General features: G+C 57.5%; 2 protein-coding genes across 2 annotated transcripts; one reads left to right on the top strand and one right to left on the bottom strand.

Moving 5' to 3' along the window:
- On the bottom strand, positions 1-13,478 carry MATN4 (matrilin 4). The gene is made up of 11 exons (XM_056121717.1): positions 13,336-13,478; positions 10,712-10,825; positions 8,892-9,461; positions 7,897-8,019; positions 5,280-5,402; positions 5,067-5,189; positions 4,851-4,973; positions 1,710-2,123; positions 1,471-1,623; positions 400-507; positions 1-300 (listed from the first exon to the last, which is right to left on the bottom strand). The coding sequence occupies exons 2-11, from the start codon at positions 10,788-10,790 to the stop codon at positions 242-244; spliced, it is 1,875 nt and encodes a 624-aa protein (XP_055977692.1). The 5' UTR covers positions 10,791-10,825; positions 13,336-13,478; the 3' UTR covers positions 1-241.
- RBPJL (recombination signal binding protein for immunoglobulin kappa J region like) lies at positions 12,170-21,756 on the top strand. Its single transcript, XM_056121716.1, has 12 exons — positions 12,170-12,293; positions 13,304-13,412; positions 14,593-14,706; positions 16,090-16,160; positions 16,353-16,468; positions 16,742-16,916; positions 18,514-18,651; positions 18,926-19,035; positions 19,164-19,316; positions 21,032-21,187; positions 21,292-21,395; positions 21,492-21,756. Exons 1-12 carry the CDS (start codon positions 12,272-12,274, stop codon positions 21,754-21,756), a joined length of 1,533 nt encoding a protein of 510 aa, XP_055977691.1. The 5' UTR covers positions 12,170-12,271.
- Positions 21,757-23,933: the final 2,177 nt, after the last annotated feature.

Below are 23,933 nucleotides of genomic sequence, written 5' to 3'. Positions count from 1 at the left end.
TCCAACAAAGAACTGAGCGCAGCACGCGGCGAGGGCGTGCAGCCCCCAGCATCCACGCCGCCGGGCCCCCGCAGACCGCCTCCGGGTGCGGCGGGGCCAGCTCGAGCACAGCGCCGGGAGCCGGCCAGCGCCTCCGCCCCGACGGCCGCGGTCCCAGGGACCCAGGTGGTGCCCACCCCTGCGGCGGCGCACCGGGGGCACCGTCCACACAAACGCGCCCGGCCTCCAGGCTGCCAGGCCCTCACTTCTGGGTGGCCAGCTGGTTCTCCAGATCCTCCAGGCGCGCCGACAGCTGGGCCAGTGCGCAGTCAAGGGAGGCACATGGGTGCTCGGGGGGAGTGGGGTCCCTCCGACCCCCCCTCCAGCCCGCGCCCCCAGCCCCATGCCCCCAAAGGATATCTCTCTGCGTCAGGCTCTCGAGCGCCCCCAGCGTGCGCCCCTGGAACTCCACGAGGCTGTCGCATTCGCACGGGCTCCGGAGCTCGGTCCCCGCGCCGATGCCCTCCTCTGCCGGCAAGCAGAAAGGCGGGCACATGAGAGTCCGCGCCCCCCCCCCCCGACCCACGCCGCCGACGCCCCTCCAGCGAGCCCGGCGACGGGGCTGCGGACTCAGGGAGACCTGGGCTGCGATGCTAGAAAACGCACTCGAGCCCTTCCCGGTCGGTCCGGTCCCTCTGCTTGCCTGCTTAACAGGAGGCAGTTTGGGTCGGGGCGACCGAAAAAGCCAAGCTTTTGAGATTTCATTTTAGCTCCGTGAAACGGACACAGGCGGCCACTTCAGTGGACAGTGTAACTCCAGCGCTTCTCAACCAAGGGAGCCCTATGGTGTCCTGTGGGTCCCCAGGTTATCCCCAGGGGATCACGGGAGAAAATAGCGTCAATAAGGGTGGGGGGGAACCTATAGCATGAAAATTGGGGCTAAATGGTAGAATGGGGGTGGGGCGGGGGTTCCCACAGCACAGGAAGAAAACGAGGAGCGAGTTCCTAGAAGGGGCGGGGTCTGGTGGGCGTGGCTCTGAGAAGGGGTGGGCCTTGTGGAGAAACTGGGTCAGAGAAGGGGCGGAGTCTCATAGAGGGCGTGGCCCTGAGAAGAAACCGATCAGAGAAGGGCAGAGCCTTATAAGGGGCGTGGCCCGGAAAGAAAACTGGGCCAGAGAAGGGGCGGAGTCTTGTAAGGGGCGTGGCCTGGAGAAGAAAATGGACCAGAGAAGGGGCGGGGTCTTATACGGGGCGTGGCCCGGAGAGGAAACTGGGCCAGTGAAGGGGCGGAGTCTTTTAAGGGGCGTGGCCCGGAGAGGAAACTGGGCCAGTGAAGGGGCGGAGTCTTATAAGGGGCGTGGCCCAGAGAGGAAACTGGGCCAGAGAAGGGCAGTCTAGTAAGGTGCAGGGCTCCGAGAGAGGCGTGGTCAGTTGAGGGGCGTGGCCCGGTGTGGGCGTGGTCTGGAAGGGCCCCAGGCCCTCTCAGCTCACCTGGGCAGATGCTGCCTTTGAGGTTCTCCAGCAAGTGCGTCATGGTGTCAAAATCAGGGGCGTAGGACACGTGCAGCTCTGGGGGCTCCGAAGCGATCTGGCGCAGTTCCTCCTCCACCGCCCTGCCCACGCCCACGGCGTACATGACGATGCCTACAGAAGGGAGGGGCAGGCACCCCAGACCTCAGCAAAACCGCCTCCCCGCCTGGCCGGCGCCCGGGGCCTCGCACCCAGCCCACCTTCCTCCTTGGCACGCGCTGCCCACGCAGAGATGTCGTCTTGGGAGCGGCCGTCGGTGAAGACCAGGCCGACTCGGGGCACGTTGAGCGCGCGGGGCCGTGCTCCCTGCGCCTCCGAGAAGCTGTGCTCCACCATGTGGCGCAGCGCCAGCCCGGTCATGGTCCCGCGCTCCATGTACTCCACGGCCAGCACCGCCTGCTTCACCTCGGCCGCCGTGCCATAGCGGCCCAGCGGGAACTCGGTGCGCACGCGGCTGGAGAACTGTACCAGCCCCACGCGCGTGCCCTCGGGGGACACGTCCAGGAAGTCCACGATCTGGTTCACGAAGCGCTTCACCAGCTCGAAGTTCTGCGGGCGGACACTCTTGGAGCCGTCGATCAGCAGAACCAGGTCCACGTGACCTTCCCGGCACCCTGTACCGGGGAAGAATTGGTGGGAGCGGCCGGAATCTTGTCTGCAGCTGCCGTTTACCAGCTACAGACACCGTTTACGTAACGGGGACCATGTGTGAAGTCCTTCCTGTATCCAGCTCTGTGGCAAAATTATTATCGATGCTATTATTCTTATTCTTATTAGCATCCACATCTTAACCCTTGCCACTCACTAAATGCTTAGCCCAAGCCAGGCAATCTGTGAAAAGCAAAGGAAAATGGGAAAGACAGGGAAGAAACTAGAGAAAGGACTATGATGACTACCATTTATTAATGTCTGTGTGTTTGTATATAACCCACAATTTTATGTGGTATAGCACTGTAGCACTGTCCTCCCGTAGTTCATCAATTTGCTTGAGTGGGCCCAGTAATGTCTCCATTGTGAGACTTGTTGTTACTGTGTTTGGCATATCAAATACCTCACGGGAGCTTGCCAGGCTTTGCTGTGTGGGCGAGATACTCTCGGTAGCTTGCCAGGCTCTTCGAGAGTGGCAGAGGAATCAAGGTTGGGCCAGCCGCATACAAAACAAATATTTCATATAAATAAATACACAATAATCGGTCACTGTCCTCCCGTTGTTCATCGATTTACTCAAGCGGGCCCAGTAACGTCTCCATTGTGACACTTGTTACTGTGTTTGGCATATTGAATACGTCACGGGGAGCTTGCCAGGCTTTGCTGAGATACTCTCCGTAGCTTGCCGGGCTCTCCGAGAGGGGCGGAGGAATCGAACTTGGGTCGGCCATATTGGCTGCGTGCAAGGCAAATGCCCTACCGCTGTGCTATCGCTCCAGCCCAAATACATAAGATAAACTACATAAAATTAGGGAGCACTGTAGTTGACCGGGCTGGAGCAATAGCACAGTGGGTAGGGCATTTGCCTTGCATGCGGCCGACCTGGCCAACCAGAGTTTGATTTTTCTGCCCCTCTCGGAGAGCGCGGCAAGCTACCAAGAGTATCTTGCCCGCACGGCAAAGCCTGGCAAGCTACCCATTGACATATTCAATATGCCAAACACAGTAACAACAAAGTCTCACGATGGAGACATTAGTGGGCCCGCTCAAGCAAATCGATGAACAACGGGAGGACAGTGCTACAGTGTAGTTGGACCAAAGATAAGTGGAACTACAGAAAGCAAAGCCGTTAGTAAGGAGAAATCACTGATATACTGATTCTACACCTTTTCAATCCTTTTCAATCCCAGATTCCATAGCTCCCAGTAACTGAGCCAGGATTTGACATCCACATCCTAGTTTTCAGTCACTGCAATCCTGCCTTCCCTCTTGTGATCCAAGTGCTCCGAGGGCTTGAAGTGGGGGATTCAGCAACAAATGAAATATATTCCTAATACACAAGGAAATCAGGATAGAGCAAAGCAGCTGTTTGCTACCGTCAAGGAGAGCTCAAGACTGGAGGGAAATCACAGCAGGTAGGGCACTTGCCCTGCATGCAGATGACCCAGGTTCAATCCCTTGCACCTCAGATGGTCCCCCGAGGCCCCAGAGATCCCTGAATGTTGAGCCAAGAGTAAGCGCTGAGTGTAGCTGAGCTGAGTGTGTTCCTCACCACCTTAAAAAAAAAAAATGGAAAGCCAGGGAGACCAAGGCAGGAAGAATTTATCCTTCCTGTTGAGGAAGGCTGCCTGGAGGTGGTGACATTTGATTTCTTCCTGAAGGAGTTTTCTATGGTAGAAAGGGACATTCTAGATGGTGGCACAAACGTTTTCAGAAGCCAGCAGCTCTCAACACTGAATGGAACGTACAGCTAAGATGTTCAAGTGTGACAGAAGACAGGCTAATGGGGTCGATGCTTCCAAACAGTCATAACAGCCCACGGTGAAATGAACAAGAGCATTACATAGTAGTGCATTTCACAGGCGTGCATGAAATATTCATGAAATGACAGTCTCGATGCATGTAGGAAGCTCTATCTCCTCTTTTGAAGATGTTGGCTCTCACCCACAGAGTTGATTCCATTATCCATGAATGTGTTTGCACCCACCTTTCAAGCAACTCAGGGATTTGAGTTGATAATAAATTTTTGACACTAAATCTGCGGGCCCTGCGGGGGGTGAGGGTGAGGTCACAGAAGGCTCTGGAGCAAGAAAAGAATATGGTCAGATCTTGGCTTGCTTTTTTTTTTTTTTTTGCTTTTTGGGTCACACCTGGTGATGCTCAGGGGTTACTCCTGGCTCTGCACTCAGGAATTAACTCCTGGTCGTGCTCTAGGGACCATATAGGATGCTGGGAATCGAAACCGGGTCAGCCGCGTGCAAGGCAAACGCCCTGGCCCTCGCCGCTGTACTATCTCCAGCCCCAGATCTTCTATTTTAAAAAATAAACTTTAGGGACTGGAGCGATAGTACAGCCGGGAGGGCGCTTGCCTTGTATGCAGCTGATCCTATATGATCCCCTGAGCACCACCAGGCATAATACCTGACTGCAGAGCCAGAAGTAACACCTGAGCAGCACCAGGTGTGGCCCCAAAACAACAACAAACATTTTTTTTAAAAAAATCCTTAGCCACGGGGGAGATAATGGAGGAGAAAGAGAGAGCCACAGGGCAGGACAGGTCCTCTGCCATCCTGCATCCCGAACAGTCCTTCACATTTACACCTTGGGTCCCACATGGCAAGGGCAAAGTAGGAGATGCTTAGGACATGCGCAGTGGGGCCGACACGCGGGGCGCCCGCCCAGCCAGCACTCACGGCTGCAGCTCTTGCCATCGGCCTGGAGTTGCAGACCCTCGGGGCACAGGCAGCGGTACGAGTCCCCCTCGCTCACACACTGGAACTCGCATCCATGGTCTACACCATTGCAGAGGTCCCGGACTGAAGGGAGAGAGAGACAGGTCAGCCTGAGCGGGGTGAGGGGCAGGGGGGTTCCCATCTGCTAAGAGCCCCTTCGCCCAGAACCCTACTCACTGCGGCAGCTCTTCCCGTCCGCAAGCAGCTCGTGGCCCTCTCGGCAGCGGCACTGCGGGCCCGTGACAGTGCTCACGCACTCGTGCTGGCAGCCGTGGGTTCCAGAACGGCAGTGGTCAACGGCTGGTGGGAAGGAAAAGAAAGGGGACGATGCGGCTTCTGATTGGAGGAATCAGAGCCTTCGGGAGAGGGACGCAGGAGGGGCTCACTCACGTCTGCAGCTCCTCTGGTCCTGCTGGAGCACAAAGCCCGTTTGGCAGCGGCAGAAGTAGGAGCCCGGGAGGCTGACACAGTGGTGCTCACAGCCGTGGGCCCCTCCGGCGCACAGGTCAATGGCTGCAGGAGAGGAACTGAGCAGCTGCTGACCGCACAGTCTCCCGCCCAGGGATGCCCAGGCCCGGATTCAGCCCCAAGACCCCGGCAAGGATGATGCCTGGCCCTGGCACTTTCGTTTTTTTGTTTTGACAGTGCTGAGCTTGAGCCCAGACCCTCTACATACACGTCCTGCATGCCACTACGCAGCCACCAAGCTGACCCCATCATCGGTAGCTTCTAGAAGCCGCAGACCTGCCCAACTCAAGTCTGAGAGACTGGTGCTCGGGACTAAGTCGTGCACAAGAATGTGAACGTGGGCTGGAACGATAGCATAGCAGGTAGTGCATTTTCCTTGCATGCAGCCAACCCGGGTTCAATCCCCGCCATCCCATAGGGTCCCCAAGCACCGCCAGGAGAAATTCCTGAGTACAGAGCCAGAAGTACAGAGCCCCAGTGCATCACCAGGTGTGACCCAAAAAGCAAAAAAAAAAAAGAAAGAAAGAAAGAAAGAAAGAAAGAAAGAAAGAAAGAAAGTGAATGTGTCAGTTTTAGTGACCTGGGCTTCTGCTCCCTGACAAAAGCAGTTCTGTTGCTTCACCTGGTGGAGCCTCTATTTTCCCATTTCCAAAATGGGACCATCGTAAAAAAGACCAATTGCTCCAGGAGAGTGGAGAGATGAGAGCCTTTGACGGCCTGAGATTTTCAGGAGTGGATCTGGGGAATGAGGACTGGAAAGAGATGAGTTTCCCCCAATAAAAAGTGGAAACCTGGGGCCGGAGCATTAGTACAGTGAGGAGGGCGTTTGACTTGCATGCTGCCGACCTGGGTTCGATCCCCAGCATCCGATATGGTCCCCTGAGCACCACCAGGAGTAATTCCGGAGCATTGCTAGATGTGACCCAAAATGCCAAAAACAGATACATAAATAAAAATTTTTAAAAAAATTTTTTTTTGTTTTTTGGTCACACCTGGTGATGCTCAGGGGTTACTCCTGGCTCATGCACTCAGGAATTGCTCCTGGCAGTGCTCGGGGGACCATATGGGATGCTGGGAATTGAACCTGTGTTGGCCATGTTGGCTGCATGCAAGGCAAATGCCTTACCCGCTGTGCTATCGCTCCATCCCCTAAAGAAAATTTTTTAAGTGGAAACTGGGGTTCTTAGAAAAAATATGGGAGAGGAGAGGGAGGAGGAACAAGCAAGAGAAGCGGTGTGTTGATGAGTGATTGTGTGTGTTAAGATCGGGAAGGGAGAAGCCACAGCCCCAGAACTGGGGTGACTGAGAACTTTCACAAACTACAAGTCTAATTTTCTTTAGCAGGAGGTATGAGAGTGGGGGGGGAGGGCACACCAAGCTGTGCTCAGGGTTTATTCCTCGCTCTGTGCCCAGACATCACTCCTGGCAGGGCTTTGGGAACTATATGTGGTGCCAGGGATCCAACCCAGGTTGGCCGCATGCAAGGCAAACACCTTACCCACTGTCCTACGTCTCTAGCCCAAGGCAAAGTTTCAATGATCAATATTTTGGCATGTGTGTGTGTGTGTGTTTGTGTGCGTGTGTGCTTGGTTTTTCTTAGCTATGGCTCACACCTCTGTCCACCAGCATCTTAGGAAACAGGCTCGGGCAGTTGTTACACCTGCAAATGCTCCCCTGCCCTGTGTGTACAGGTGTGGAGGCCAAGGAAGGGGCTGACTTGCAGGCATGGGACAAGAACAGTGCATGAAACATGCAGTAGGGAAAGGAGCAGGAACCATCAGGGAACAGCAGGAGCTCAGCGGAGAGGTGGCTAAGATCAGGGAAAGGGGTGGAATTTCAGGTGGCTGGGAGGGATGGGAAATGTTCACGGTTCGTCAAATAGGGCTTCAAACCCGCTTTTCTAGCTTTTCAGAAAGAAGAAGCTGACATCCAGGGTGCTGGAATGGTATTCCTTCTTTGCCCAGGCTGTTGTGATCTTAAGGGATAATGCATGGAAAGCTCCTTCCCTGGTGTTGGACACTGAGACTTTGGAAGCTGCAATTTTCATCAAAGGAGTGTGACCAGTTGGCCCACAGGAAACTCCTGATGCTCTAAGCAAGGATGTGTGTGGCGTGAAATTCAGAGAGCGACACAAAGAAGGAGCTGGAAGATCAGCAGATGCAGAGAATAGAGGCAGAGGTAGCCCAGGTGGGCCACTGAAAAGATCTCCAGTGCAGAAGTAGGAATGAGAAGGGACCAGGGGTGCAGAGATCCTAAGCAAAGCCCCTAATTGTGACTAACAGGAACAGTCAAGACATGCTGAAGGGAAGCCAGAGGCATGCCTGGGGGGCAGATTGGAGGCAAGGTAGGGTCAAGGAAGGAAGAACATGGAAGGCGCGTTGAACTGTGGGATAACCCGTTCCAGGCTGCTCCCATGGGGGGTTGGGGGCTGTCCTTCCTTTCCTCAGACCTGGAGCTCGATTCCTACTTCTGAACCTCCTCCCTGCCTCATCGGCCTGTTGCAGAAGCAGTGAGATTAGCAGGGCACCGCCACGCTCACCCAAACAGCTCTTGTTGTCTGCGGCTAGCTGGAAGCCAGGGTTGCAGGCACAGCGGAAGGTGCCCGGGGTGTTGAGACATTGGTGCTGGCAGCCATGCGTCCCCTCGGCACACAGGTTCTTTCCTGAGGAGAAATAACAGTCAGGAGGGGAAAGACAGGCCGGGCGGTGCAACAAGAGCAAACTGGATGGAGTCTAGAATGGCCTTAGAAGATACAGAAGAGACAGGAGGGGCTGGAGTGGTAGCACAGTGGGTAGGGCCTTTTTGCCTTGCATGCAGCAGACCTGGGTTCAATTCCCAGCATCCCATGTGGCCCCTGAGCACTGCCAGGAGTAATTCCTGAGTGCAGAGTCAGGAGTAACCCCTGTGCATTGCCAGGTGTGCCCCAAAAAGATAAGAAGAAGAAGGAGGAGGAGGAAGAGGAGGAGGAGGAAGAAGAGGAGGAGGAGGAGAGGGAGGGGGAGAGGGAGAGGGAGAGGGAGAGGGAGAGGGAGAGGGAGAGGGAGAGGGAGAGGGAGAGGGAGAGGGAGGAGAAGAAACAGGAGCCCATCCTGGGAGGAATGCTGGGGAAGTAGGAACAGAGCCAACAGCTAGATGTTTCGATGAGATAGGACAGGACCATGCAGGAGGAAGACAGAGGTGGGGCAGGGGTGTCCAATCAGCGTTGAGACGGGGCTAAAGAGTGATCAGGGGCACATCTTATGAACAGGGGAGTCAGGGCTTGCTCCCAGCTGCAGGGACGGTGCTTCCTGTGTCGTGGAAAAGTTCCAGAAGTTGATAAACCCTAGTCAACCACAACCGTTGCTCGTAGGCGATGCCTAGCAGAGTCAGTACCTAGTCTAACAGTCTGAGTTAGGATAGAGGAAGTCTTGTTCTTCCAGGGGGACCAGGGTACAGCTGGAACAGACTGAGAGAGGGGGAGGTCCAGGGATAGAAGGGGACTGAATCTCAGCCGACGGAGATTCATCCTCTTCCTCCTGCGGTTTCCGAACTCACCGCACAGCCTGTTCTGGAACTGCAGACCAAACTGCTGGATGAGGTCGAAGGACTCGACGAGGAAGACGTGCTCGTCGAGCGGGGGCGATGCCATGGCTCGCAGGGAGCCCACGTCAGCACGCTGCACCCCCACGGCGTAGATCTCGATGCCGCGCGCCCGCGCCTGCGCCGCCACCTCGGCCACGCGGTCCTGGGGCCGCCCGTCCGTCACGATGACAGCGACGCGCGGCACGCGCGCCTCGGGCGGCCGCGCGCCCTCGGCCACGCTGAAGGCCACGTTCATGGCGTACTGGATGGCCAGCCCGGTCATGGTCCCCTGGGAGAGCGGCACCAGGGCCTGGATGGCGCGCTCCATGTCCTCGACACGGGAGAAGGCGCCCAGCGGGAAGACGCTCTGCACCTGACTCGAGTACTGGATCACGCCGACGCGCGTGGCGTTGGGGCCCACGTCCAGGCCGCGGAGGAGGCCCACCAGGAACTGCCGCATGGTCTCAAACTCGAAGGGGCGCACGCTGCGCGAACTGTCAATCACGAGCACCAAATCCAGGGGCCCCGTGCGGCACCTGGAACCTGAGAGATGAGAGAGGGCTGGGCGAACTCGGCAGTTCTCCCCAGCTCTAAGGAGACCCCTGGAGCAAACCCAGTGTGGAAAGGTCCCATCTCGCCCCAGCAGCACGAGGTTAGGATCTGCCTTAGCAAACGCCCACTAGAGAGATGTTCTGCCTCAGCCTTTCCTAACTAACACCTGGGCTGGATTTCAGAGTTCTCCAGGGAGCTCTTCTTCTGAGGAGGTATTATCCTTTCCAAGAGTGCTTTCCTGGTGTCAAAAATTCAAATGCAGGGGCTGGAGCAATAGCACAGCGGGTAGGGTGTTTGCCTTCCACGCAGGGGACCCAGGTTCGATTCCCAGCATCCCATATGGTCCCCCGAGCACCACCAGGAGTAAATCCTGAGTGCATGAACCAGGAGTAATCCCTGTGCATCGCCAGTGTGATCCAAAAAGCAATAAATAAATATAATAAATAAATAAAGGCGTTTCCTTAAAAAAAAAATTCAAATGCAGACAGGATCCAGGCAAGCAACTTCTGTGAAGGAACTGGCTGGCTCGAGAGAGGGCCAGAATCTGTCCTAGAAGGAGGAACCTCTGGCCCAGTGTGCTTCTACGCCTTCCCACAGGTGCAGGTCCTTGGAAATTTCTAGAGAAGTCCCAAATAGGGACTTTTTATGTGAAAACTCCTGATCTTTTCCCCCATTAACATTTTTTGGGGTTTTTTTGTTTTGTTTTTTTTTTTTTGACTTTTTGGGTCACACCCAGCTATGCACAGGGGTTACTCCTGGCTCTGCACTCAAGAATTACCCCTGGCGGTGCTCAGGGGACCATAGGGGATGCTGGGAATCGAACCCGGGTTGGCCGCGTGCAAGGCAAATGCCCTACCCGCTGTGCTATTGCTCTAGCCCCACCCCATTAATATTTTTAAATTAAGCACCAAACAGGTAGTTCTGCATGAGTCTAGCCTGATTACCTTTGAGTCTCCTACAAATGAGGCTAGGAATGGTGACAGAGAACTTGAACTCAGTCCCCTTGTGTTCGGGTTTTTTTTTGGGGGGGAGGGCTTGGGGGAGGTACGTCCATCAGTGCTCAACCCTGGTGGTGCTCAGGGTCCCAAACCCAGTCGCTGCATTCCAGACAAGCACTTTAACCCCTGTTCTATTCTTTGGCCTCTCTCCTTTTGTGAAAAGCCCTGAGTTTCCCTTCCAAGAAGATCTAACCCTGCATTTGCTCCTCTCCTCCCATCTCCGTTCCCTTTGCTAGTGCTCACCTGTGACCTGCAGCTGAGTTTCCCAGGGCTGGAGAAGGAGCAGCAAGGTGGGCAGAGGTGAGCATAAAACGCCCCTCATGGCTCCGTGGGCACAGAGAGCGGAGACGTCAGAGCCTGGGGGAAGGAAGGAATGGAGCAAACCCAGCAGAGCCATCATGCATCAGAGCCGTTATTCTGTTTGCTGGGGTGACAGCAACTGCAGGGGGAAGGCACGACTTCGTTTTACTAGCCTCTGTTTGAGCATTTTCTTTTTTTGGGGGGGGGGGTTGCACCTGGCGATTCACAGGGGTTGCTCCTGCTCTGCACTCAGGAATTACTCAGGGGTATCAGGGGTAACTCAGGTGCTCAGGGGACCATATGGGATGCTGGGAATTGAACCTGGGTCGGCCGCATGCAAAGCAAACAGCCTACCCGCTCCAGCCCCTGAACATTTTCATAAGAAGAAATGATGTCACCAGCAGGGAGTGCTGAAAACATGAGGATTCTGGTTGTAAAACTCCAGAATGGGGGGGCTGGAGCAATAGCACAGCGGGTAGGGCATTTGCCTTGCACGCAGCCGGCCTGGGTTCGATTCCCAGCATCCCATATGGCCCCCTGAGCACTGCTAGGAGTAATTCCTGAGTGAAGAGCCAGGACTAACCCCTCTGCATCGCTGGGTGTGACCCAAAAAGAAAAAAAAAAAAACTCCAGAATGGTTAAAAAAAAGATAAATTAAAAGTAGATCTGGGGCTGGACCCATATGGTCCCCTGAGCACCGCCGGAAGTAATTCCTGAGTGCAGAACCAGGATTAACCCCTGTGCATGACCAGGTGTGACCCAAAAAGCAAAAAAATAAATAAATAAATAAATAAATAAATGAAAATAGATCCTCGGGAAAGAGAAAGCCATCCCTACGTGCCAGGCACAGTTAAATGCTTTCCGTGTAAAATCCGAGACTAAATCAGTCATCATTCCTGTTGCAGAGATGAGGAGTCAGGCTCAGAAAAGGTAAATGCCGGTACCCAAAGTTCTGAGGCAAGAAAGTGGGTGTTCCGGGGCCCCGTCCCATGTTCACGGGGTCCTGAGGCTCAGCCTGGCGTGTTCTGCGTGCTCTTCCTCTGAGACAGAAGGCTTGCACCGCCCCCTCCTTACCCCCCTTCCCTCAGGACACAAGGCGCCTCTGTGAGGCTCTCTCCTGAGACACCGGGGGTGGGTGGGGGAGGGGAGAGAGAGATGCGCGCAGGCACATTCCCCGCCCTTCCGCGGGGCGGAGGGCGCAGGCAGTGCTGAGACCAAAACCCACCTTGCACTTGAACCCTCTTGGCCTGGCCCGTGCACGGAGGGGCCGCAAGGGGGCGCCTCCGGGGCTGGCTAGGTAGGTGGTGGGAAGCGCACAGCTGCAAAGCAGGTGCCCAGTCCTGAGCAAACAGGGGCCTGGAGCCCCGGGGGCCTTGCAGATAAGGCAGGATATATCCAGCGCTTGAGGGCTAAAGATCAGGGGTGCGCGGGGTTCTGGGGACAGAGGTCCTGGACGCTACCGCAGTGCGGTGAGTGAGCAGCCGGGGGGCTCCGAAGGCCACCATGGACGCTGTAGGGGCGGCAGGTGAGCGCTCACCCTGAGAGGCCCTGGGCGACGCCCCTTAGGATCACAGAGGACTCCCGTTACACAGATGGGAAAATAGAGGCCCAGCGGCTGGCTCCCTTTCTCCCCTCTCAGCGGGGCTGCTGGCCATGCTTTCCTCCACGCTGACCCTCTGAGGCCACGTGTTAGCATTTTCCTGCTGCTGCTTCTTGGCAGAGGGGGGACAGGCTGCCCCTACCCCAACCGCAGCCCCGCCCCCCCCCCCCCCCCCAGTTCCCTGAATGGGCCTATTCTGCACACAGCTGGTGCCGGCCCCTCTCTGCAGGCGGCCTTCCCGTCCGGATCCTCCCAGCCCTGCCTTTCAGGCCCTGCAACAGCAGCAAAGTGGTCCTGCAGCTAATGGAGCAGGGGCTGCCTTTCCTCCACCGCCGGGGCGCAGGGAGAGGGGAACAGTCCTGGGGGCTCCCACCCTCACTCTTTGCTACCTGCAGAAGTTTCAGAGCCCCAGAACTTTGCGCCAGGCCCTCATAGGCCTGCTCTTGGTCTCTGCCAGCATCCCGCCTGGCACCCCACCTTCATGCCGGGGACCCAGACTGCTACTCTTTGGAACAGTCAGTCACCTTCTACTCGCTCTGACGCAGGGACGGATTCCCGTCCAGAGAGGCTAGCGTGTCCCCCCACCCCACCCCAGGCCACCCGGCAATAGAGGGCAGAACGCCTCAATTCCACCCCAGCTCCTCTGACGGGTTAATTCTGGGATGGGAAAGAAAGCGCTGGAAAGACCTCTCGAGGGCGTGGCGGGGGTCCGAGAACATCTCCTCCAGCCTTGGCTACAGAACACGTACCTGGGGTGGGGGGCGCGTTTCTGGGAGGGAGCTTAGGGAAAAACCCTCTCCCCGTTTCCGTGCGGAGGGGGGTTCAATTTGGAAAGGACCGCCCCGACGTGGGGAAGGGCGCAGCGGTAAAGGAGGGTTCCCCCCCACACACACACACACAAACACACCCGCATTGGTGTGGCTTGTCCCCCGCAGGGCCCCCGGCGCCCCCAGGCCCCTTGACTCACCTGAGCCTGCGGGACGGTTCGGAGGCGCGGCCGCGGAGCGGAGCCGACGGGCGGAGCCTCCCGGGCAGCTGTTCCAGGTACGGGCGCGGGCAGCGAGCCCGGGGCGGCGTCTGCCAGGCAGCTGGAGCGCGCAGCCAGCGCGGCGGCCGCATTTAACCCGGGCGAGCGCTGGCAGGGGGGGCGGTGTGGGGGGCGCGGCCCGCGACCCCTCCCACTGCTCGGAGGGCGGGGGCGGAGCGAGAGGGGCATCCCTCCCCCCCCCCCCGCCCCCCGACCCAGCGACAGCCTCCCGGGGAGCTCGGACGAGGGCAGCGCCGCGGGACCTGCGCCCCCCGCGAGAGCGGCCGGGCGGAACGCGCTGGGCACCTCGGAGCGCTTCCCAGGGGAGCGCCCCGAGGGGCGGAGCGGGGCTTGGCTCCCCGCGCCTGCGGCCTGGCGGGCTCCGAGGGGGCGGCCCCCGCCCCCTCTCTAGGTTCCGAGGGGCAGCCTCGGGGCCGAGCGTTCCTGCCAGTAGCCGCAGTCGAGGACGCCAGGGCGGGCTCCGTAGCTGTCCGAGCGCCGACCCGCCGTCACCCACCACGTCGGGGGCGGACCACCAGCTCCCGTAGGCCTCCCAGGCCCTGCCGGTGCTGGACACGGCACCGGGCCTCTCTCGTGGGGAGGGAGGTGGCTTTGACCTTCCAAAGGACTCAAATATTTTCCGCAAGATCCTGAGGACAGGGTTTGGGTTTGTTGGTGGGGGCGGGCAGGAAGGGAGGGTGTTTGTGCTATGTCCATGTTTCCAGGCATTTGTAGACAGACAAGTGAGCAGGGGTCAAGTAAAGGCCACTTCCCCTGGAATTGAGACTTCTTTGGGGTGGGGGTGGGGGGGTCCTCTTGGGTGCAGAGAAGCCCTGGACCCTCCACCCTGTCCTCACAAACCCAGCCCTTTTTTTTTTTCCTGCCAGCTATTCCCTAGGGCTCCTGGCTGCCCCGGCCTGAAGCCCAGCAGGCGAGGGGATGCCTGGGTGACCCCGCTGGGGTCCAGGCTGGACTCCCAGGCCACTCCCCACAGCCCAAAGATGTAGCTCATGACTTTCACCCCGGCTGGCTCCCAGACTTGACCCTTGTCTCCCGGATAACGTGTGTTTGGGGGTGGGGTGGGGGTGGGGCTAGGACCAACGGAGCAGCCCCCTCTCATTCATTTCCTGCACCTGGGGGGTGGGGGGCACCAACCTGACCCTCCCGCTTGGGGCTGGGCCTCACCCCGCCCCCCAGGGCCTCCTCTGAGGGCGCCAGGGAAGGCGTGCGCAGATGCCTGCAGCAGTGTGAGCAGACCGTGTGGATCCTGCACGCCAAAGTGGCCCAGAAATCCTATGGGAACGAGAAGCGGTAGGTGTGTGGGAAGGACCGGGAGGACCCAGGCGGGGAGGCTGGGCGTGGGGCCTGTTGGAAAACACACACAGCACCCCCACTTGGCTGTGAGAGTCCCCCCCCCTCCATGTCCGCTGTGACCCAGTACTTAGGCGCCAGGCTCTCTCTCTGGGCACTGCTGGACATGGGGTGCCCAGCCTGGACAAGACACAAGCAGGAGCTGGAGCCATATTACAGCGGCTCAGGCCTTTGCCTTGCACGTGGCCAACCTGGGTTCGATTCCCACTACCCTATTGGGTCCCCCCAAGCACTGCCAGGAGTAACCTCTGTGCATCACCCGGTGTGACCCAAAAAGAAAAAAAAAGACACAAACAGCCTTTTCTTTATAGCATCTTCACCCCATTGTGCATGAGAAAACACCCATGCTAGGAAGAGACTGGTAGGGTAGGGGTGAAGAAGATAATGTAATTTAAAACGGGGCTCTAAAAGAACAAGGTGACAAGCAGGAACAATAGTACAGTGGGGAGGGCATTTGCCTTGCATGAGTTTGACCTGGGTTCAGTCCCCCATATCCCATATGGTCCCCGGGGCCAGGCCAGGAATCATTCCTGAGTGCAGAATCAGGAGTGACCCCTGAGCACCGCCAGATGTGACCCCAAAAGACCAAAACAAAAGAGGGGGGAAAGAAAAAAAAAAAAGAAAAGACCAAGGTGGAGGAAAAGGCCTCTGAAGGAGGAGAGAGCTGTACTGAGGCTTGGATGCTGGAAACTGAGCCAGAAGTAAGAGAACCGGAGGGCGTGGGGGAAGCAAGTTCTGGTGAGGAAAAAAAAACAGAAAATGCCGTGACCTTGAGTCCTGCCTGAGGCCTGGTGGGGCTCAGAGCCCTGCCATGAGTGGGTGGAATGAGAGAAGGAGGGAAATTGTAGGAATGAAAGCCGGAGAGGTGAGCAGAGTCCGGGGCAGAGTCCGGGGCATATGAGGACTTTGGATTTCAACCATTAGAGAAATCTGTGATGAGTAACGGCTTTAAAAAAAAAAAAAAGGAGAAAAAAAAGTGCACAGTGACCGCTGTGTGAAAAAGCACGTGGAAGGGAAAAGGAGGGGAAAGTGGGGGCGGGAGCAGGGTGGAGGCTGCGTCCGGGCGAACAGTGGTGACAGCCAGGGGCCCAAGCGAACATGAGAGGGACCACTGGACTCCGGGCGCAGAGAAAGGTGGGGTAGGACTTACCCACGGGTTGGAGGAGGGGAGTGGACGAATAAAGTTTAGCTGTTAACGGGACTCACGGGCACGCAGCCTCCGGAGGGCGTTGGGGAAGGTGGGAATCCGGGTCCTGTTGTGCTACTTTTGTGATGCTCGGAGGAAGGTGATGAAACAGGTCCAGCGCTTCCACGTCTCCGCAGGTTCTTCTGCCCCCCGCCCTGTGTCTACCTCGCAGGTCCCGGCTGGAGGGTGAAGCCAGGGCAGGGCCAAGGTGAGGAACGGACGGGGACCGCCGTGGGGGCCTCCCCGCTAGCCCGCCGCGGGCCCCTCCCTGGGTCCTGGGAGCGCGCGCGGGTCCGCTTCGCCGCGCGGTCCGGCGGTGCCCCCTGGCGGCGAGAACCGGGAGTGCCTGGTCCTCCCCGAGTCCGTCCCGAGCGCGCGCGCTCCGCTTGTGCCTCTGCAGCGCACCCGGCCGGGGAGTCCGGGCCCATCGTCTGCGGCTTCATGGGACTGGACGGCGCCTCGGGCAGCGCCGCCGAGACGCAGAAGCTGAGCTTCGAAGAGCAGCGGGACTCGCGGGTGAGAGCGCTCGGGAGGGGCTCCGACGCCTCATCCCATCCCGGTCTCCCCAGCGCACTCCGAGAGTGGAGGGCGCAGTGACCCCCCTCATTCACCCCTGCAGGAGCCCAGGGACCGGGCAGGTGACCCATACGCCAGGGTTCGGCCTCCAGGGTGAACCTGAGCGTTGGAATCCTGACTCTTCAGGGCCAGTCCGATGGGGCGGGTGTCACAGCACAGGGAGGATGAGACGCATCCCCCCGCCCCCTCATCCTGCCTTCCACGACCCCCCAGGAATTCGGCTGCGCCAAGACTCTGTACATCTCCGACGCCGACAAGAGGAAACACTTCCGCCTGGTGCTGCGGCTGGTGCTCCGAGGGGGCCGGGAACTGGGCACCTTCCACAGTCGCCTCATCAAGGTCATCTCCAAGCCGTCGCAGAAGAAGCAGTCGCTGAAAAACACTGACCGTGAGCGGGGCCGGGGCCTGGCCGTGAGGGGCGGGGTTTGGACACGGGGTGGGTTTTTGGTCTGGTGCAAAACTGCCTCTCACTCACCTTTGTTTTGTATTTGTTTTGGGTGATGATGGGGGGGGGGGGGTTAATTTTGTTTTTGTTTTTAGCTTTGGGGCCACCTGGCAGTGCTCAGAACTGACTCCTGGCTCTGCACTCAGGAATCACTCCAGGCGGTGCTCTGGAAACTATATGGGATGCTGGGCATGGAACTTGGGTCTGCCACATGCAAGGAAAATGCCCTCCCCCTGTATTATGGCTCTGGTCCCTTGCTTTTTGGTGCTCAGGAACCCGCATCGTGCCTGCACCAGCCATCAGCATGCCAAGTCAGCAATGGTGGCTGAGAAGCCTGTGCGCTGAGGGATACCCAACATCCAAGGGGCAGGTAGAGAGACAGAAGCAGGAGGACAGCAGGTGGACGGGAAGAGCTGTGGAGGTGTGTCTAAGACAGTGGGTATTGGACCCAGCTGGGCACAGAGGAGCAAGGGTAAGAAATGGTCAGACAAGAGGCTGAAGAGATAGCCCAGCGGGGAGGGCACTTGCCTTTCATGTGGCGAGCCTGTTAGATTCCCCAATCCCATATGACTCTCTGACCACGTGACTGCCAGGTATGACTCCATAGTACAGAGTAAAGAATAATCCCTGAGCATCTCTGGGTGTGGGACCCCACCCTGCCCCCAAAGAAGAAATTGCCAGACTGGGGTCAGGAAGGCTTACTCACAGCTGCCTGGGTTTGATCCCTGGCACCCCAAATGATGCCCTCAGCCCCACCAGGAGTGATCTCTGAGCACAGAGCCAGGAGTAAGCCCTGAGGACCTCTGGGTGTGGTTCCAAAATTTTTTGTATTTAATTATGTTGTTACTGTTACTGTTTTTGGCATATCGAATATGCCACGGGGAGCTTGCCAGGCTCTGCCGTGTGGGCGGGATACTCTCAGTTGTTTGCTGGGCTCTCCGAGAGGGATTACTCCTGGTGGTGCTCTGGGGATCAGATGGGATGCCGGGGATAGAATACAGCTTGGTAGTGTTTAAGGCAAATGCCCTGCCCACTGTGCTATCGCTCCAGTCCTTTCATTTAATAAGAAAAGAAAACAGCTGGAGCAATAGTACAGCAGGTAGGGTGTTTGTCTTGCACACGGCCAACCCAGGTTCAATTCCCAGCATCCCATATGGTCCCCTGAGTAGCACCAGGAGTAATTCCTGAGTGCAAAGCCAGGAGTAACCCCTGTGCATCACCGGGTGTGACCCAAAAAGCTAAAAAAAAAAAAAGAAAGAAAAGAAAAGAAAAGAGAGACCAGAGCAATAGTACAGCAGGTTGGGCATTTGCCTTAAACACAACCAACCTGGATTCAATCCCCTGCATCCAATCTGATCCCCAGAGCATCGCCAGGAGTAATTCCTGACTGTAGAGCTAGGAGTAATCCCCCGAGCATCACTGAGTGTGACCCAAGACACAAAAACTAAAATAAATTGGTAATATGTCGGGCAAGTTGAAGGGCCAAGCCAAGGTAGCCCTGACCGCCCCTACCCCGCCACCCCTACCCCATTTCTTGCAGTGTGCATCTCCTCCGGTTCCAAGGTGTCACTCTTCAACCGGCTGCGCTCCCAGACCGTATCCACACGGTACTTGTCAGTGGAGGACGGTGCCTTTGTGGCCAGCGCGCGCCAGTGGGCGGCATTCACGCTGCACCTGGGTAAGCCGTCCCCCTCCTTCCAGGAAAGCCCTGGGCCTGGTGAAACGGAGGCCCAGAGGTACAGAAGGACTCGTCGGAGTCCCCCTTGCCTGTTGGATGAACCGAGCTGTGCCAACTGCTGTGCCGCCCTGCGCCCCCTGTGACTCTGCCCCAGCCCAGTGGCTCTCGCTGGCTCCAGCCCCCAAGAACCTGGGGTGAGGGCGTGAGCAGCGGGTGCAAAAGCTGGGAAGCCCCTGAGCGCTCCCCCCATATTCCTTTCTCCCCCCCCCCACAGCTGATGAACGCTCTTCCCAGGGGGACTTCCCCCCTCGAGAGGGCTATGTCCGCTACGGCTCCCTGGTCCAGCTGGTGTGCACGGTCACTGGCATCACGCTGCCCCCGATGGTAGGATGACGCTGGGACTGGGGGAGGAGAAGTACCCGGTGGAGTCATGGGTCCGCCTGGGGGCTGGCGGCCCCATGGCTGGGGGTGCACGTTCCCACCCACCCCCCACCACCGCCCTTCCCCTGTAGATCATTCGGAAAGTGGCCAAGCAGTGCGCACTCCTGGATGTGGACGAGCCCATCTCCCAGCTGCACAAGTGCGCCTTCCAGTTTCCTGGAGGGCCTCCAGGAGGAGGCGGCACTTACTTGTGTCTGGCCACAGAGAAGGTGGTGCAATTCCAGGTGAGCTGCAGCGTACCCCGGATAGAAGCATCGGCCTCTCAACAGCTGCTTCTTGAGGCCGGAGCAGTAGGAAATCAGGAAGGGCGCTTGCCTTGGACTCAGCCAACCCAGGTTCAATCCTTGGCCTCTCATACGGTCTCCAGAGCACCATCAGGAGTGACGCCTGAGCCCAGAGCCAGGATAATCCCTGAGCATCACTGGGTGTGACCCCAAAGCCCAAAAATATATCTAATAAACAAGTGCCCTGTTCCAGGGCAGTATTAAGTCCTGGGCAGGATGGCATCTGAGAATAGTGTGTAAACTGAACATTCCTGAGTGATACTTTCAGTTTTGTTTTTGTTTGTTTTTGGGGGGCCATGCCCAGCAGTTCTCCAGGGACTCCTCCTGGCTCTGTGCTTGGGTGTTGCTCGGGCCAGTGTTCAGGGGTCCTGGTGGTACTGAGGTCACACCCAGATCTCCTATGTGCAAAGCGGGTGCTCAGCCTGAAACTCTCTCTCTTCCGCCCATACTGAGCAAAAGACTCTTCATCCCAAGGAATATTAGGCTCAGGGGACGTTGAGGTAGAGCATTGGAGAGTGTGAGTAAAATCAGCATTCTGTTTCTGCTTTGCTGTATCAGTGTGGTGTGTTCTCACCAAGTCATGCTAAGACTAATATGTTCTTGGAATGCCAAGTCATAACTGTAGAATGGGGGAACTTATTAAGTAATTACAAGAATATTATCAAAGAATGTTGAGATTGAAATCAGAAAATGTAGAAAATAACACTATTGAGCAATGCTCCCAAAGAATTCTTCAACTCTGGAATTTGGAGGCATAGAATTGCACAATGCTCAGAAATCAAACTCTGGAATCTTAAAAAAAAAAAATAGATGTTGGAAAACTGGTTATTCCAGGCGAGAGAGAGAGAGAGAGAGAGAGAGAGAGAGAGAGAGAGAGAACAGGGGGTAAGGCCTTTATTTGCTTTGCATGTGGCTGGCCTAGTTCCATCTCCAGCATCCAATCCCTTTGAGAAGTGATCCCTGAGGTCAGAGCTGGGAATAAGCCCTGAGCATCGATTGGAGGAAGGGAGGAAGGAAAGAAGGAAGGAAGGAAAGAAGGAAGGAAGGAAGGAAGGAAGGAAGGGAGGGAGGGAGGGAGGGAGAAGGGGAGGGAGGAAGGAAGAGAGAAAGAGGAAGGAAGGATGGATGGAAGGAAGGAAGGATGGATGGAAGGAAGAAAAAAAAGAAAAAAGTGGGATGGAGGGAAAGAGAAAGAGGAAAGAGGAAGAGCAGAGAATAAGCCCTGAGCATCACTTGGTGGAAGAAAGAAAGAAAAAGAAAAAGAGAGAGAGTAAGAAAAGGTGGAAGGAAAAGAAAGGAAAAAGGAGGGATGGAGGGAAGGAAGGAAGAAAGGAAGGAAGGAAGGAAGGAAGGAAGAGAGGGAGGGAGGGAGGGAGGGAGGGAGGGAGGGAGGGAGGGAGGAAGGAAGGGAAGCAAAGAAGGGAGGAAGGCAGGGAGGAAGGATGAAAGGAGGGAGGGAGGAAGGATGAAAGAAGGGATGGGGGAGGGATGAAGCGTTTTCCCAGGAGCCCATTTAACTCTGGGAGAGCCTTGGGGTCTGACCCTAGTTCTCAGGGCAGGCAGAGGCTGGGACCCAGAATGGGGGAGTCAGTGTCTCCCAGGTGGGCTGGAGCCCCAGTGACCCTTCTGCCCCCTCCCGTTGGGGATCCTCGCAGGCCTCCCCGTGCCCCAAGGAGGCAAACCGGGCGCTGCTCAATGACAGCTCCTGCTGGACCATCATTGGCACCGAGTCGGTGGAGTTCGCCTTCAGCACCAGCCTGGCCCGCACCCGGGAGCCCGTCACTCCGGTACCCCTCATCAGCACCCTGGAGGTGAACCTGGCCACTGGGGGTACTCTGCAGGAAGGGGGGTACCCTGACCTCCTGGGGACCGAGCAGCCTCCCCTCCCTCCCTCACACCCCCTGTGCCTCCCCAGCTCAGTGGCGGGGGCGACGTGGCCACGCTGGAGCTCCACGGGGAAAACTTCCACGCGGGACTCAAAGTATGGTTCGGGGACGTGGAGGCGGAAACCATGTACAGGTACGGGGCGCGGGGAACAGGGGCTGGGCAGGCTGCGGGGGGGGGGGGGCGGGAGGGGGTCCCCGCAGCCCTAACCCGCCCCACCCCCCGCAGAAGCCCACGCTCGCTCGTGTGCGTGGTGCCCGACGTGGCGGCCTTTGGCAGCGACTGGCGCTGGCAGCGCGTCCCCATCACTGTGCCCGTGAGCCTGGTGCGCACGGACGGGCTCTTCTACCCCAGCGCCTTCTCCTTCACTTATACCCCCGAGTACAGCGCACGCCCAGCGGGCGCCCCCGAGCCGGCCGCAGATGCCGACGCACTGCTGGAGACCATCCACCACGAGTTCACGCGCACCAACTTCCACCTCTTCATCCAGACGTAGCGCGTCTGCCCGCGACCCCCCCCCCCCCCCGCGGCCCTGTGCGCGGGCCACCCCCAGGCCCCTGCCCCCGAGACGCTCTGGGGCTGGGGGTCTTTTGTTTTGTTTTGTTTTCGGGTCACACCCGACGACACATAGGGGTTACTCCTGGTTCATGCACTCAGGAATTACTCCTGGTGATGCTTCGGGGACCATATGGGGTGCTGGGAATCGAACCTGGGTCAGTCGCGTGCAAGGCAAATGCCCTATCCACTGTGCTATCGCTCCCTGGGGCTGGGGTCTTTACTCTCTCCCTGATCCCCTATCTCTTACTCCACATTTCTGGGGGGGGATGGGGGATTGGGGGCACCCCTGGCAGTGCCCCGGGTCACTCATGTTCCTCAGGGAACCCTACTCAAGGCCACAGTTAGAAGCCAGGTCAACAGGCCAGAGAGATAGTACATACAGTGTGGAGGGTGTTTGCCTTGTAAGCTGTGAACCTGGTTTCCATCCCCGGCATCCCATAGGGTTCCCTGACCACTGCCAAGAGTGATTCCTGCCTTCAGAGCCCTGAGCACCACTGGGTGTGGCCCAAAAACCAGAAAAAGAAAAAAAAGAAGAATCCAGGTTGAGCCCAGGCAAGGCCCGCCCCCCCTCCCACCCCCATGTGTTACCTTGTCCCCCACACTCTGCAGAGTCAGCCTGAAGGTGAGGGTTGGGGGTTGCCTTGATCCTTCCTGCAGCTCTAGACAGAGGAATCTGCCCTTGAAGAGAAAACATAGATTCACACCCTACGCTCAGAGCCCAGGCTGACACGCACGCCCGCCGGCCCTGGGCCCAGAGTCCTGTCCCCAGTGCTAGGACTCGCTGGTTCTGTCTGTTGGCTTTGATTTGGGTTTTGTTTTTGCCTGCGGGCCTCACCTGGGGGTGATAGAGTGCCAAGACTCAGCCCTGGGCTCCAGCCTGTTCGTGTGTGCCCAGCCCTTTATGTGATCAAGACGGATCCTGGAGCCCTGGGTGCCACTGGGCCCACTGGGGGGCCCCCTGGACACTGGATCCCACTCTGGAGCCTGGGGTCCCACCTAGGGTCTGGGATTTACCCTGAGGACCCTCAATGGAGTGAGTCTCACTGTCTGACCCGCAGCTGTGGGAGCTGGGAGGGGCTGTCCTGTCAGTGACCCCCCCCCACACACACACACGTTTCCTCTCCTGCAAGTGGAGGGGCTTAGGGACCCTCTGCTCTGCTCCTCTCCAGCCCTCTCCAGAGACCTCCCAGGAGGACTGTGGGAGGAGGGGGGAACTCACCCTCACACAGAGAAGAACTTCCCCTAGTCTCGTTTGTGGGGAGAGAGAAAGAGGAAGAGAGAGAGAGAGAGAGAGAGAGAGAGAGAGAGAGAGACTTCCAAGCAGTAGCAAGAGCCAAGAGCCCAGGGCCCTGCCAGGCTGTGCATGTCTCATAGGTGCCCTCTGCCCGTTTACACCGCCCTCTCTTGCCATAGACTCACAGTGTCATCCCCACCTCTCCCACTTTGAACCAAGAAGCTTTATGTAATGTCGGTTGCTCCTCTCGGAGGCAGACTTCACATGGGAAGGAGCTCAGGCTGTATGTCCTGGAGGACACGTTGCAATGCCTCCAACATGCAAACTGGGGCTCAATAAATAAGACTTGGTATGCGATCAGCAGATATATTTGAAATGTGCCGTTACAGGGTGAAACCAGCAGGTGGCAGTGTTTCCCTCCTAAGACGGTGTGTGTGTGTGTGTGTGTGTGTGTATGTGTGTTGAGTGGGGGGTGGAGAGGTGTTGGGGAAGGGCTCCAAGGTGGGGGGGGGGCTGTTTTGCTTGTCCCAGACCAAGGTTTGATGCCCAGCATTGTCCCTGAGTGTCCAGAGTGACACATCTCTCCAAAGCAGAGCTAACAGTAGCAGTAGCCCTGCCCTGCGCTATTGGGTGTAGCCAAACAAAGAATTGCATATTCAGGCATATTCATATATGGTAGGGTGCATGCCTTGCACACGGCTGACCCGGGTTCGATCGCCAGAATCCCATATAGTCTCTAAGACCCCTCAGGAATGGTCCCTGAGTGCAGAACCAGGAGCACTACGCCCCCCAAAACAAGGTCAAAATCTCGCTTCCAAAGTCTCCCCACGCACCAGTTCCCGTGCTACTGAGTGTCCACTTGACCCAGCTGGCTCCGGGTC

This window comes from Sorex fumeus, unplaced genomic scaffold (genome assembly GCF_029834395.1).
Source record: "Sorex fumeus unplaced genomic scaffold, SorFum_2.1 ptg000044l, whole genome shotgun sequence".
Classification (NCBI taxonomy): domain Eukaryota; kingdom Metazoa; phylum Chordata; class Mammalia; order Eulipotyphla; family Soricidae; genus Sorex; species Sorex fumeus.
Note: the sequence above shows the minus strand (reverse complement) of the source record. Positions and strands in the feature narration are given on the sequence as shown.

Coding starts and splice junctions, on each gene's coding strand:
- MATN4 (XM_056121717.1), bottom strand. CDS start 10,790: ATGAGGGGCGTTTTATGCTCACCTCTGCCCACCTTGCTGCTCCTTCTC. Junction 2,124..4,850: donor CGATGGCAAGAGCTGCAGCC/GTGAGTGCTGGC, acceptor TCCCCGGTACAG/GGTGCCGGGAAGGTCACGTG. Junction 508..1,470: donor CAAAGGCAGCATCTGCCCAG/GTGAGCTGAGAG, acceptor GCTTGCCGGCAG/AGGAGGGCATCGGCGCGGGG.
- RBPJL (XM_056121716.1), top strand. CDS start 12,272: ATGGACGCTGTAGGGGCGGCAG. Junction 13,413..14,592: donor CTCCCGGGCAGCTGTTCCAG/GTACGGGCGCGG, acceptor CCCGCCCCCCAG/GGCCTCCTCTGAGGGCGCCA. Junction 16,469..16,741: donor AAGAGCAGCGGGACTCGCGG/GTGAGAGCGCTC, acceptor ACGACCCCCCAG/GAATTCGGCTGCGCCAAGAC.